Below are 14,834 nucleotides of genomic sequence, written 5' to 3'. Positions count from 1 at the left end.
AGGCTGGCCCGCTGCGTCTCCCCTGCTCCAAAGGGCCGGTCCTGGTGTGCAGGCAGCTTTTCCCTGTGAGTCACCAGCACCTGCCTGCTGCGGGTTTGTTTCGACACCTCTCCCCGGCCCGTCCTTTGCCCCGGCGCCGAGGCAGCGCGGTGCCTGCGACTCTGCCTGCGCCTTCGCCGCGTTTTCAGGTACCGCAGCCGCTCCCCTGCAGCCCCACGGTGCTGGCGAGAGGGGGGCTGCCTGCTCCCAAGCCCTGCCTGGGCCTGGCTGGGCTCCCACCACACGCCACGAGTCTCCTGGGAATACTGTCCCCATAGGAAGAGACCGGGGTTCCCACCTGACCCTCGGAGCAGCGGCTGCAGCGGCGGAGGAGGGGATATCACTGAACCACAAATTTTGCTGCCTGTTGTTCCCATAAACGCCAAGCTGAGTTTCTCAAACGCTTTGAGGTTATGATGTTTAGCGTGTGTCATACCTGATTCTCATACCGTCCCAGGAAGTTTTCTGTGTTTAAGGTGACTCAGGAGTTCAGTAGAGTTCAGTATTTAATTTACGATGAAGTAATCCGTTTCTGTAGCTACTCCATGGCTTTCTGCCTCCCAAGGATTATTCATACAAGGAGTAAAGGTGCTGTGCCTGCCCTGAGAAGCAAATGCAAAGAGCACCTACAGAAAACCTGTGCTTTTCCAAAGAGTTTAGAGTGGATGTTCATGCCAAAAAGCACCTGGCAGGACACACATCCCAGGTTATTGACCAGAGAGGCCCTACAGGCACGCTGCAAGGAAATGCTATGCTTCAGCAGCCTTGCTCTCAATCAAATGATATTTTCCTTATTAGAACTGGAGTTATTGGGTATAATGTTTGACCAGTCAATACAACTGCTTTCTTGCAGGATTGGCACCACCTAGTTTATTTTAAAAGGCTTTTGTTTTGCTCTGGGAAGCCTTTAAAAATACAAGGCTTTCATCGAAGCATCATCTGCTTTACAGCTCTCACTGAGGTCTGGCTTTGCTCTAACGAATGCGTTACTGCGAGGCTCTGTCTGTCTCATGAAGTCTCAGGTACCCCAGAGAAAGATCTGGGAACCAGCCTGAGACATCCACACGACACAGCTTCTGGCTGCCACCGTGATGGGAAGCGTGGCCGCTGACGAGCACTGGGGACACGGCTACCCTCCGAGGCCGTGCCCCGTCAGCCCGTCCCGAGCTGCGCCAGCTGCCGGCGCCTTCCCTGGCTGCAGGACCCAGGTGCAGCGCGATGCTCCAGGCAGCAGCTGCGGGGGGTTTCCTTCCTTTCTGGAAGGAAAATGATGGCATGAATAGCACCTGCTGATTTAACCCAGCTCTTGGTGCTGGAGGGTTGCTGGGAGTGGGGTAGAGTCACCTGAGCAGCCTGAGAGGAAGAGGAGTCCCTGCGTGAGCGGGTTCAGCAGCGGGGAAGGAGCTGTGCTGTCCCAGCAGCAAGCTGAGATCCTGCAGCCCCTTCTCGGTACTGTCTGCAAGCGGAATTGAGCAAACCTCGCCTGTCCTGTGGAGAGCTGCAGTCTGTCGAGTGCTGTTGCCCACACAGGTACAGATGAGGAACAGAAGAATTTTGGTATGTCCCACTTTGCAATGTTTGCTTGCCTTTTCCCAGGGAGATGGTTCCCCCCCTCCCATATTTGTAGGACGCTGTGCTTTGTAAGAGTTGGAGTCAAAATTGGCCCTAGCAACTGTCTGCATCTGGAAGAAAGTCCTTAGTCAGGTGTTACTGAGCCAAACGAGCTCCTATATAAAGAAGCAACAAACTGGAAAGGAAGGAGCTTATTGTAAGACATTATCCAGCTCTGAAGTTTGCTGTTATTTCCACCACTGCTGTAGTTGCGACAGCTCACGCCTGTAATGCAAAGGGGGAGGTGGCCTGGTGTGCACATGCCTTTCGTAGGCTACCCCAGCGGTTTTCTCCAGGTTCTGTTTTGCCACTGTTGCAAATGGGGCAAGCCCAGTGCAACGAGTGCTGTTATTTGATGCTGTGTTGGAGAGGCGATGGGGACACGCGTTGGTTCGCTCCGAGCACCTCACCTCTGTGCGTTAGAGAAGGGGCTCTGAAGCAGAGCACACCCAGTTCTCTCTTCTCCTCTGGTTCCCAAAGGACTGTCCAGGAGTAGAACTGTCTGGAGACACCTGAGGTTCCAGCATTTTGGGTCACCTTGCTGGCTAATGCTGCTTTCTGAAAGGTATTTTCACTATGCACGTGCTTGTACCCCCGGCTCCCCCTGCCTGCTCCCGAGCCAGGTCTAGCGGCAGTCTGCAGCACAGCCCCACCTCTGCAGAGGAGCCCAGGGCACCTGGCAGCCCCAGGGCAGGCGCAGGCAAGTCCCATAATCTCTTGGGATGCCTGCACGGAAGGAACTTGCATATTGATTTAAAAAAAAAAAAAAGCAGTTATTAAAAAATATATCTTTATTTTTTCAGTTTATCAGCTATTTAAATAATCCAGTTAAAATATGTTTTATTGCACATTAAAGAACCTTTCTGGAGTCTCACTGTCCTATATAAAATAAGCTTATATAGAGAAAGGAAAAGAGAGACTTTCTTACACTTACTTACACACACACTCAATCACTCTTGCTCTACAAAAGCCCTACGCAGCCAACCCGGTGTAGGCTACGTTCATCCTCAACATCTATACAGTGTGCTCTAGGCAGCTAAGAATCGGCTATGGTAGGAAAAGTCAGGTGCAGGAGTGGGAGCAAGGGGAAGGGTGCTGCCACCCCAGCTGGGTGCCCTGGAGGTCTCTTCACAAGCACCCCGCAGCCACGCGGGCGCAGGCGGCAGCCTCCGGCTGGCCTGCGGTGCGGGGAGGGTCCGGCGCGGTAGGAGTAGCACGGCGCTGTGCACAGGAGGCAAACCGCAAGGTGTTGACGCAGTACGGTGGAATGGGGGGGGCGTAAGCAAGGTGGACGACGTACTGGTGGGACAGATGTATCCTCTGGCCACCTCCCTTCAGGGCTGTGCGCAGAGCCCAGGGCAGCTCCAGCTGCTGCTGCAGCCCTGCGTGGCTCTGTCCCCTCCCCGGGCACTGCCAGCTCCAGGGCCGGCAGCCGGGGCGGTGAACCGGGTGGCCACAGGAGGGAAATCCTTGCCTGGGGTTGAGCAGGAAAGGTTTAGCAGCCAGCTCCCTTTGAAGCTTCTAGGAAGTCACGTGTGGCCAAGGCCACGCGCTGCTTAACGAGCTCCTCTGAGGTTACATTTAATGGCCGGCTTGAGCGATGTAAAATGAAACAAGCTTGCAGCGTATGCAGTTCATTACTGTGATCCAAATGAGATATCATGCCCTTTTCAGATGTTTCTTTTGGGATGACCTAAGTTCTCCTACTCAAGCTGTGTAGTAACTTGCTCTACAAGCACATCTATGGCTATCCTAACTTTTCATCTCAGAATAAAGAGCTCCTCAGGCCACCTTTGGAATCAGGTTCCTAATCAAAATTCAACTTGAGAGCTTTCCTTTTATCTAATTTGTGCTCTTCCCAAACCTCTGTCATGTCCCTTCCTACAAATGTCATGCTGCATTCCTGAAAGCCCTGGGTTTTTCCCACAAGTCAAGCCACACAGCAGAGAGCAATTAGCGTTCATACCCAACGTGGCATCAATCTTCTGCTGTGGAGTAATTCCTGCCCACTTACAATGGGGTGTGTGCAGTTGGTTGCTAATGTATGCCTCTGTCTGGCAAGACATCCCAGCTCAGTGCCACATCCTGCTCCGGCCATCTCCTGCAATGATTAACTTGAGAATTGATGTTGCTTGAAGTTCCTAATATCTCTGAGCCCTTGGCTTTTGTGTCTGAGCTTTGCTCAGAGAAGCGTTGACTGCAAGTTCAATCCCTGAATAAGGGTCTGACCCAACAGCCCTTCAGTGCTCGTTTGGATGCGTGCCTTTCACCCCTGGACACGTGGGTCCAGCACCCACCTCTTAGTTTGGCACCTGGATGGGTGGATAAATAAGCATCAGTGTTGCCCCACCTCTAGTGTATCGGGCAGCTGCTCTGTGAACGCAGTCTCTAGCCGCAAAGTGCTGTAATTGGGGGGGGGAGTCCTGGGCAAGGGGTTGTCCTGGGGCAGCGGCAGGCGGAGGGCGGTGTTGAAGGTGGGCAAGTCCTCATCGATGCAGACGGGATTATCGTGGCCCTGCCTCTCCAGATCGCTGCCCTGCTGTGTCTTCCCCGACCGGTCCCTTTTTTGGTCGTTCCACCATTTCTTTGCCTTTTGCCATTGGCGCCGCATTACGATGAAAAGCGAATCGATGAAGAAGACCTCAATGATCTCAATGACGCAAACAACTGAGCAGCTCATCCAAAGGCCCAGCTGGCCTCCGAAGTTGGAAAGAAGAATGACGAGCTGGAAGAGAAGAGAGCACAAGGTTATCGGCTCCTGCGACGCGTGTCCACAGCACCATTACGGTGTGCGGGGAGGCTGCACCAAGCTGGGGCACCCAGGGTTTGCTGTGAGCGCTACCAAATGCGATGGGCCCTTCCTCTGCTGCCTGCGTTATCCTCTCCTGCTCTGCTTCAGCAGGAGCTCAGTGCTGCGCTTACTGCAGGCAGCCCACAGGCTACCCGGGTGCAGGGCTTGGGACTGCACAGTTTGAAAAGCGGTCCTGGATAAAAGGGCTGCGAAGGGCAGGACCGGGCACCCTGGGGTGCGTCGTCTGTGGATGGTTTCCTGCCCCTGCCTGGATGGGACCACTCCTCTGGCAAGATGAAAACTTCCAGCCTGTCTGGGAGGAAGAGCCGCATCCTCCTGATGCCAAGCAGGGAACTGCTGCGCTCACTTACTGTGTTGGCAGGATTCTCTGAAATGAATCTCTCGTTCAGGTCTTTGTAAAACACCATGAGATTTGCGAGGTCCGTCCTGAGAGGAGAAACAAAAGGTAGGCTGAGGGTTTAGTAAAACAATAACATGAAACATACTGAAAAACTATGCAAATAACCAGTTGGACCAGTAGGGCTGGGCTGCTCTAAGGGAGCTTTTTCCCCAATTGCCATCATTAGGGCCGCTGAGATTATATCTGAGCTTGAGGTGCAAGCTAGAAACACATACATGGAAACTTACTTGTTCAACTTCTTGTTGATTTTTTGCCCTTTGTCCCAAGAGAGAACTCGAAGCATCCAGTCCTGGAAATAAGACAGAAATTACTGTTATAGCTCTGTGTGCTTGTGTAGAAATCCCCTGGAAAGGGAGCTCATGCTCCACACCTCCTTGGACCAGCTTGGGTGCCAGAATTGAAGGTGTGTGATGGGCCACCTGTCCCCATGGGGATGTCCCAGCCCACAAGCCAAATTTTAGTTTAATGGTGAAATCCTGGAGGGGAAGCCCTGACCTGGACACTACAGACTGAGCCTCTGGGAGGAGCATCATTGAAGTGCTAACAAATACCCCAGGGGCCCCCTGCTTCTGTGCTGAATCTCTGGGTTTCCTTAATGCCTTGTTGTGCCATGCTACTGTCACAGCAGAGCGCAATTAGGAACTGACCTCTGACACGGTGGATGGCCACTGGGCGATGCTGGTGGTGAGTGCCCACTCCTTGAAGCTGGAGAGAGAGGCGGGCTGTCAATTGTGAGCTTGAACTCCCATGCACATGCAGCATTTTACCTCTGGTTGTGGGCAGGACTTACCTGCAGGCGTCTTTGCAGATTTGCTGGCAGCCCAGCTGCTCCTTCACGAACTTTTCGTGCAGTCTGTAGTAGCAGTACACTGCAAGAAGGGAGCAGGACATGTGTATGAGAAGCCAGAAAGAAAAGCAGTGATCTTTTGCTACCTGTGCTGGAGTGGGGCTTCTGGGGTGTAGGTGGCCTTTGTGGCCATCACCTACATGGTGGGGATAAAAAGATTTGCCCTATAAATATTGCAAAATACTCCGAGAAGTGGTTGTCGCTTGCTATAGGCATGAACAATTGCCTCACCCGGTCAAGTCCTCCACTCGACACTTCTGTGGTGTGCACAAATGACAAGCAATTAGGACAACTGTCAGAAACAAGTCAATTTAAACAAGAGAGGCAGTTTCAGGCTCTGCGGTATGGGGTCTTAAGTGGGCTAAGGCAGATTCGCCTCTTCCCAGTGCACTGTGTGGCTGGGGTGGTGCTGGGTGCAGGCAGGGCCGTGCCAACCGGGGATGGTGCTGTGGAGGGATGCGGCTGGCAGCGGGCAGTTGAGGCACATGCAATGTGGGAGGTGTTTGAACACTTACTCCAGTTGGGGTTTTTCTTGTAGTTGCAGTACTCTGCCCCAGCAGGTAAGGGCTGTGCATACTGGGCACAGCCACACGAGTCCACCATGGCCTTCTGAAAGCAGGAGTGCAGGCAAATCTGGGGGAGATAAACCAAGAGCTGGTGTCTAAGAAGCACAGGCTGCTGCGTTTCCGCAGCGCCAAGCTCCAGGCTCGCACGCACCTAAAAACATCCTCTATTTACGATAGTAGCAATAAGATGGGAACCCATTTCCCTGGGCCTTCACGCTCTGTTGCTAGTAAATACAAATACAGGCAGAAAGTGGCATGGAGGGTTTAGGCTCTAGTGCAAGAAATAAGAATATAATCCTCTCTGAGGGGGGGTTTCTGTGAATGCCCCCACTTCCCCTATAGCCATCAAAAGCTTCAGTGTTGCAGTTGCTCTTTTCACAGCCAAAGAGAAGGTTTTTGGTCTGCCATGGCATGTGGTCCATGAATCAACAACTAGGTGTGGGATGTGACTCACTAGTGAAAATGTTCACAGCTTCGACCAAATTGTGTTGGTGCATATTTGTAGACCTGAAGTTGTAAGGATTAATAAGGCAGTAGAGTCAGTGTTTTGTGCTAAAACAATCAGTTGGAACAAGCAGGAACTGAACTTCTCTTTTTGAAATCCCAGCCGTCAAGCCTTTTGGTCCCAGTCCCAGCCCTCCTAAGCCCTGAGTTTTGGTGAAGTACTGTTATTAAAAACCTGAGATAATGTCTGTGTGATCCTACCTGGCAATACATCACAGCAGATTTCAGGTATAATACCCCATAAAATAAAAATCCAGCCTAGGCACAGGCTTTGCAGTAGGCAGCAGCTAATATAATTATGATTCTTCAAGTGGAGAGTGCCAGAACAACTGACACTCTCCAAGAGGACCCAATTACAGAAACCATGCAAAATTAGTGGAAACTTACTCTGTAAACAAACATCCTGCTATCTGGATACTGATTAGATGGTATCTGTTATTCTTGGAGTCCTAAAGGTCACAATTTCTGGCTTCAAGGGTTACTAAGCTGCAACATTTACTTGGCCAATATTTTCCAGTCTCACATTGCTTGAAAATTGCCTAATGAGCTAATGTTCTCTCTTTATCTAACAGGGCGCCTAAGGGAACTTCAAACATGAACCACTTAGGAATAAAACTTGGATTTTTAAAAAGTGCTGTGGTATTTTACATCAGTGTTAGAAGCAGTGACCCTACACCTGGACTGTTCACAATCTCAGATCCTGAACTACAGGATATTGTAAAGCTTTTTATGAAGGTAGTGTTCAAGCGACTGATAAAAACAAATGTAACAGATTTACCTGGAGTGAGTAGCTCTTGTTATAGAGATTTTCTACTGGTATGTCAGCACCAGTCTCCGTACAGTCACTGTAGGGTTTGCTCAGCTTGCGAGACCGAGTCTGAGAACCAGAAAAGAACAAATCTTGGTTTTTGGAGTTCACAGAGAAACCAAAGGATTTAGTGGCAGTTCATCGTGATTCTGAAACTGTAAGTGATGGGGCAGGTTTGAACAGCATGTTTACCTTTTGCCATCTCAAATGATTTGCCAATCACTTGTCAAAACAAGGGGTTTTTTTGATTTGTAATGTCCGTTTCCCAAAACACTGCTCTGGCTGGATTATCTGCTGTCTTTGTTGAAAACCTCTGCAGGAATGCAGAGATGGTATAATGGTAACGGTGAGGATTTTTCAAAGCAGAGTAATTCACATGTATGTTTTCTCTCATTGCAAAGTCCTAGAGGCTACGCATCATTTATCCTGGATATGTGTTTGTGCTTTGAGGGGAGGGAGGTTGTTGGTTTTTTGTTTGGTTTGTTTTGTTTTCTGTGAAGACCCACACCTTCCTGCGCTGCTGTTGCACTGGCTGCTCCTGTTCTGTGGGTAAAACAGCACTTCAGGCTCCACTAGTGCTCAACACCACCTCTCTAAAATCACTCTAAATCAAATGTTTGTATCTCCTTCAGGACTTTTTCCAGGTACTGCTTTGACCCTTCCTCTCCGATGAACCTTCTCCTGTTCTGCGATCTCTGTCCAGAGAAAACAGCTCTGAAATGCCAAGTGCTGTGCCTGCAAGGTCTGCTGAAACCAGGGCTGGGAGCACTCAGATTCACAAGACCCAATTCAGGCTACGTTGTCTGCTTCCTGCAGACTGCCCTACCTAGCTCAGCCCTAAACTCTTACCATCTTTCTGCAGTAATTATCCACTTTATAACAAAGAAAGTGGCCTGAAACCACAAGAAATGTCACGCATTTAAGAAGCCATTCACCTATCTTTCTCTACAGAGTTTAAAATTAGGGGCTGATCCTACAAAGGATCAATTTAGTAGGAACCTGAGAAATGCCTGCTCACCTTTAAGGCACTGACTATAGATCTACAGGTTACTGAGGTCAAGCCTGAGAGCGAGCGTTACCATTTTTGTCTGCAGCAATAGAAGGCTACAGGCATGCATGATGCAAGTCAGCTCTTTTAGAAAGATGCTCAAATCTCTCTTTGGAGGGAACACAGATACATGTGATTTCAGTATTAGAGATGGATTACTTCTGAAAACTGAATGAAACCAGCTTTTAATATGCTTTTAACTTCCGCAGACAATCTAATGCCAGGACACCTGCCTCAGTCTGCTGCTCTATCTTCTGACAGGTGATGGATCCTGTATAGAATTTTTTTGTTGTGGCTTATACTCCTACAAAAGCTTTCTTGTTCATTCAGGCACTGAAATAATTTCCAAACTAAATATTTAACTAAAGCACTGAAACTCCTACCAAGCAAGGCCTTGTTTGCATTCCAAACATCTTGGAATATTTTTGGAGGCGGAGGGGAAGTCCTAGTACACAGCAGAAATACATGAGCGATAACCTAGACACTGATGTTCGCATTTGGAAAACAGCGATTGCCACGCTCAAGCCTCTAGTGAGCAGCGTTGTCTGTGGCACATGTCCGCTGTGTCCTCCTCCATGTATTTGGATGCGGGTACAAGGACTGATCCGGTGCCTCGGTGGTGCGGCCCTGTCCTGACAATCGCGACTCCCCCTCGGCAGGCTCTCTGGAGTCTTCCTTTACTGGCAGTACAGTGATCATCAGCTTTTGTTTTCAGTCCAGAAACTGTGTCCAGCTTCTGTTTCGGCTGTTACATTAGGATGCAATCAGATCACTTCCTCATGCCAAATCTTTTAAACACAGCCACCGAGATATGTTCAGTCTTGTTTTTAATACTATATGCAACAGTCCAAATCTACTGTACCAGGAAAATACTACATTTAAATATTGAGACTCTGCCTGCAGTGACTTTCTCCTGTAAGGTGTAATAGATTATAAAGGAAATAAATAGTCTTGCGAGACTTTGCCTCCTTTACACCGTTCTGGTTCCCATACCTTCTATTCACTTTTTGTTTGTCAGGTAGCATTTATCCCCACTGGTTAGACCAAGCAGTTGCTGCCACAGTTTTCCAGACAGCTGGAAGATAGTTAACTATTTGCACATTTTAAAACCATCAACCCTGTTTTTAATGTCTTTTCTAATGCGTGGACTATCTAGATCTGGCACACCCAGCCACGAAAGATAAGCTGGCCGGCTGGTGCATTTGACCCAACCATCAGTGAAGAAAGGGCAGAACTAAAATGCTCACTTAACAGCCCATCCAGATGAAAGGGGAAAGTCTGGCTTGCCTGATGGCACTGCTTTCACTTCTCTACCACGGAAAGAAGCCCCTTGGGTCAAATGCCTTCTCTGCACTACACTAATTGGGGAAATTTGGAGCTGCAGCCCTCCCTGCCCTTGCTGACAGCAACGGCAAGACGCTTCACTAAGCTGGCAAAGGCAGAGTCACTGCCCACGAGGTTTTCTTTACAGCTGGAATAACAAGAAACCCAGAAAAATGAGACTCACACCCACAAAACAGTTAAATGAGTTGCGCTGCAGTCATCTCTACAGACCTGACCCTAACGTGGGTTACCCACAGCTCAAGCTTGTTCTTTTCCACCCCTGGAACCTGCGTGGGATGCAAACTCCTCTGCTTATTGCTAAAGCGAAACGGGGCACTTGACAACACATTTCTGTGGTTGTGGATTTTGCTGTGAAAACAAAACAAAAAAGTCCCCTGGAAAGCCAAGGGGTCGGAGAAAAGGGAGAACAAACAAAATCCCTGTTTGGTTGATAAAGACCTGATTTTTCCAACAGCCTCTGCGCAAGCGAAAACTTTGTTCAGAAAAGTGCTATCACAGGATTTTCCTCGGGGCACTTCAGCCACTCAAGTGCGAGGTATTAGATGCCTTCCAGCTACTGGCTATATTCAAACATCCTATCAGTTCATTTTTACATCTGTTTCAATGAAATGGTGCCGTGCACCAGGAGGAAACAAGATTGCTGTCACTCACAAAGTGCATCCCTATGGAGGTGGCTGCTGCAGTCTCAATTTCTGTGCCGATGTCTTCAATGAAGGGATATTCGTTCTGGTCATGGACAATGATCTTGGCTCCTGTGGATGTCACCAGGAAGGGGTTGTAGTCCGCTTCATCTATATACAGAACAACCTGCAATCCTGAAGAACAGAGGCAAGGCAGGAGCAGAGTTACACCAGAAGCCAGAGCCATTCTGGTCAGGGAGGGCAGCACAGTTTACTTAATATTATCTGGCCTTAAGTAGAACTGTAACAACCAAGCAAAGCCTTTGCAGTGCTAGACTGAGACCCTTGCAGCAAGCAATGTCCCTCCGCGGCCCCAAGTACAGCAAACAAATAGTGTCTCCGTAGAACGTGGCTGAAACCTACTTTAAAAAGTTATATAACTGGGAAGCAGTAATTTCAGATGGAAAACATTAGTGATGCAATGATATTATCTTTATTCTCTGGCAATAGTTTGCACTAGTTCAAACAAGCATTTCCCCAATCAGCTTGCACATCTAGAGCCAACACATCAATCACTCTCCAGTGGGATCCAGTTCGCTGAACCGCTTGTTATCTAATAGTTCCTCTGCAAACTTGGTTTCCTTACCGTACTCACTGCCTCCCGTGGAGGTGCTCAGGATCGTCCCGTTTTCCCCACTGTTGAAGGTATAGCAATTGCCATGCAGGGGATGATGGAAAAGAGTGAAGTGCCTGAAAGAAATTAAATATTGTTACATTGCCCTCTGCAGTTTTAACTGTCTGTGGGAGAAAATCAGCAGATTTGGGCTTTTTGTTTTGGCAGAGACACAGCTGGACTGGATGTTTCTTTTTTTTTTTTTTGGCAAGCAATTAATTTTGCTGGAAAGTGTGTCTTTTTCTTAGTATCTTGAAACTACATGGAAATATGATCTGGTTTAATAGCATCAGGAAATGAAAAGTTTAGGAGGTTTTCATGTGGGAATGGGGGCTGAGAAGGTCGGGGAAGCGGATTTACAGAACTAGCAGGAAGGTGGCGGTGGAGGGGACAGAGTCCTCTTTCATTCGACAGCCAAGTGTCTAAAGGAACACGACTCCTCATTTTTCAGAAAAGGTGTCATAGCCACTGTCACGCAGGGGAGGCTGCGGACACACCCTCGTGATTCAAGCACATTCGTGTCTTTCCTGTGGACATCCCCTCCCACTCAAGCAAATGTCTTCATTCCAAGAAAAGATGTTATGCATTTGCACGATTACAGACACAAGCAAAATGTCTTCCATAACAAGAGTTACAGTTCAGCTTGCTTTGCGCCTGGCAGTGGGGAAATTGCTAAACCCGTGTACAAGTTTAATCTTATCCCCACAACTGCACAGGGGAACTCTGCTGTTATCCCCAGTATGAAGGGGTGACTCTCCTGTTACCAGGACACACAAGAATTGTACTGCCACAATCATAAGCAAGTAGATTTGATTCTGCCAAAACCCATGGGTTTATCCGAAATGTGGACAGCAGAACACTATGACAAATTAAATTAAAGAGCGTAATTAAAGTTCACGAAGACACAAATGTTTGCTTTCATTTAAAAATGGAAATGGTTCCTGCTGGAATTCAGCAAATACCACATATTCAATTCCTATGTATTCTGTACTTGGAAATAAGCTGTTAAACTGGCAGGTATTTTCTGTGCACTGACCTTTTGTCACAAGATAGGCCATCAAAGAAACATGTCAGTAGAAGGTCATCAGCAGAATAACTCAATTTTTCTTTAGTCTCCAGGGGAATTTGTGCCATGATGTTCATGTAATGCAGCTTGTACCATTCTTGGATAGCATTAACACCAGAACTGAACGTATAAAGTGCACACTCACTGCTGTTGTTTGCATCGCACTGATAATTACAAAGGGGAAAAAGCATTTCAGACGAAATGAAATTATGTATTCTACAAGGTACATGTGATACCATTTCTCTTCCACAGTAAAAACCAGGTATGAAGTTATAGTAGGACAAAGGAGCATCGAAGACCTTTCATTCAGGGCTAAGTGATACGATCAAATGTTTCAGGCCCAAAGGACAGGTCACGGAAGGCACTAAGTCTATTTGGGTAGACTTCAGGAAGGCATTTCTCTTCCAGAGAGCTGGAGATGAACTGCAGGCAGCCATGGAGGCATGGCAGAATGGGCAAAAGAGCAGGGGGAGTGTTATTTCACTATAAAGCTACCTAAGCAAGCAATAAAACTGGCCAGAGGGATACCAACCCAAAACACCCCTTTGTTGCCCCACAGGGAACTTGCTGGCCAAGGAAGAGTGACACTCACCAGCTGAAAGCCGATGATATCATTTGAATCCCCAGAGTTCACTATGGACGAATCCTTGTGAAAGACACTGCCCTCTATTTTCCTCTTCTGGCCACTGCGAAGGTCAGTCGCTGTCTTAGAGAGGTCCTCAAACTTCAGCAGAGGGATCTGTTTGAAGAAGTCGCTCCCTGTGCTGTTCCACTCATCCACCGACCGGCGCACCTTGGACTTGCCCTCTGAAAACCCGTAGAAAGTCTCCAAAGCTTTTTTTGTCTCTTTGTCCAATTCAGATAAATAGTCTTTCATCGAACTGTACCTGCATTGGAGACAATGTGATAGAAAGTGACATCCCATCTCACCTCACCCCCTCGCTGCAGTGTTTTGCCTGCTGACTGAGAATTTCATCGCTCAGGACAGAATTCTTTGTCGCGGACTCACATCGATCTCTCTTACTACCACATCAATTTACATCAGTGTGGGCAGACACAGCTATGCCCATGGAGAGATCTCAGAGCAAGGACCAAAAGCAGACTGAACTACAGAGAAAGCCCTCGCAGACTCCCAAGCTGCTTGGAGGTTGTGTTAGCAAGCCCAAGGAGGCAAAGCATGTGGAAATAAGATTTCTGCATCTGTGCCAAGAGGCACCAGAGAGCTGGATCGCCTGCAGGGACCGGGGTGGGTAGCTGGCAGCAGAACAGACATCAGCGTAAAGTGTAATTTGACAGGAGAAAAAGTATTGTTGATTGATAATGTCAAAGCATCCTATAAGGAAAGAAAGAAGCAACAGAGGAGTGACAGATGTTCCCTTTCCATTCTTCAGGAGACGCCTTTGTTTGTAATCCTGGAACTTTGGTGCTGGGAAGAAGGGAATTTGACGAGAACCACGGAGCCGGCCAGGGACTGTCTCGAGCAGAAAGCTAAATCGACTGAGTCTAGCTCAGCAGGCAGCAAGTGAAGGATGCGATTATAATCCACATGTGTCTGAAGAGCATCAGCACAGAGGTGGATACGGTACTCAAAGTGCTGTAGAGGGAAAACCCACAGTTGGGAAAGACTGCTGACGAGCAGCACTGTGGCGCAGCAGGATAAGCCCGGGAAGGGGTTTGGTGCTGGGCTGGTGAGGGGACGATGAATTTGCCAGGAGTCCCCGGCGGCTGGGGACCACCCTCTCCTCCCTGCCAGCGCCCGCCGGCCGCCCGGCACCCCGTGCCTTACTTGTAGGGGTTGATGTTGCAGATGGTGACGGCGGGGAAGGGCAGCTTCTGGAACTGGACGGTGACAGAGACCGAGGCGCTGTAGTAGTTCATGAGAAGCTCCGCGCACTGCCAGAGGATCAGCCCGACGGCGCTCAGGGTCAGCAGGATCCAGATGAACCTGCGCAGGCGGCCCCGGGACACCACGATGCGCCGGCAGCCGTGCGTGTTGGTGTTCAGGCAGTACCACCTCATCAGCTCGCTCAGCGTCGGCGCCTGCGGGCCCTTCACCGGCAGCGTCCTCTTGATCCGGGCCGTGATCTTCTTCCCGGGGGCCATGGCGCCGACGGCAGCTGCGGAGAGGCAGACCGGGCGCCTGAGCGCGGCGGGGCGGGGGCGGCGGCCGTGGGGGCAGCGGGGGGGGGGGGGGGGGGGCGGCGGGGCCGGCGCCCTCCCACCGCTTCGCCGCGTTACCGCCGGAGCTGCCACCGCCCGCCCCCGCGGCGCGGCCGGGCGGCCCCCGCGCTGACAGGGCCCCGCTGTCCCGCCGCTACCGACTGCGGAGCCGTGAACCGGCATCCCGCCCACCCCCGCGGCGGGTGTTTAGGCCGTAAAACAGCATTTTCCAGGGGAACCCGGGTCCTCCGAGGCAGCCCGTGGCTGCGGCGCCCCCGCCCCGCCTCACCTCGGCCGCTCTCCGGGCCCGGCGGGGCCATCGCTGCGCTCCCGGCC

At 49.9% G+C, this 14,834-nt stretch overlaps 1 protein-coding gene across 1 annotated transcript; it reads right to left on the bottom strand.

The window, feature by feature from the left end:
* Positions 1 to 2,423: 2,423 nt before the first annotated feature.
* Positions 2,424 to 14,834, bottom strand: SCNN1G (sodium channel epithelial 1 subunit gamma). The gene is made up of 13 exons (XM_076350934.1): positions 14,788 to 14,834; positions 14,125 to 14,455; positions 12,931 to 13,225; positions 12,309 to 12,502; positions 11,246 to 11,349; positions 10,631 to 10,794; positions 7,558 to 7,656; positions 6,225 to 6,342; positions 5,653 to 5,731; positions 5,510 to 5,567; positions 5,090 to 5,151; positions 4,813 to 4,888; positions 2,424 to 4,375 (listed from the first exon to the last, which is right to left on the bottom strand). The coding sequence occupies exons 1-13, from the start codon at positions 14,816 to 14,818 to the stop codon at positions 3,986 to 3,988; spliced, it is 2,001 nt and encodes a 666-aa protein (XP_076207049.1). The 5' UTR covers positions 14,819 to 14,834; the 3' UTR covers positions 2,424 to 3,985.

Source organism: Aptenodytes patagonicus, chromosome 13, assembly GCF_965638725.1.
Source record: "Aptenodytes patagonicus chromosome 13, bAptPat1.pri.cur, whole genome shotgun sequence".
NCBI classification, from domain to species: domain Eukaryota; kingdom Metazoa; phylum Chordata; class Aves; order Sphenisciformes; family Spheniscidae; genus Aptenodytes; species Aptenodytes patagonicus.
The sequence above is the reverse complement of the archived record's forward strand: the minus strand, read 5'-3'. Positions and strand labels throughout refer to the sequence as shown.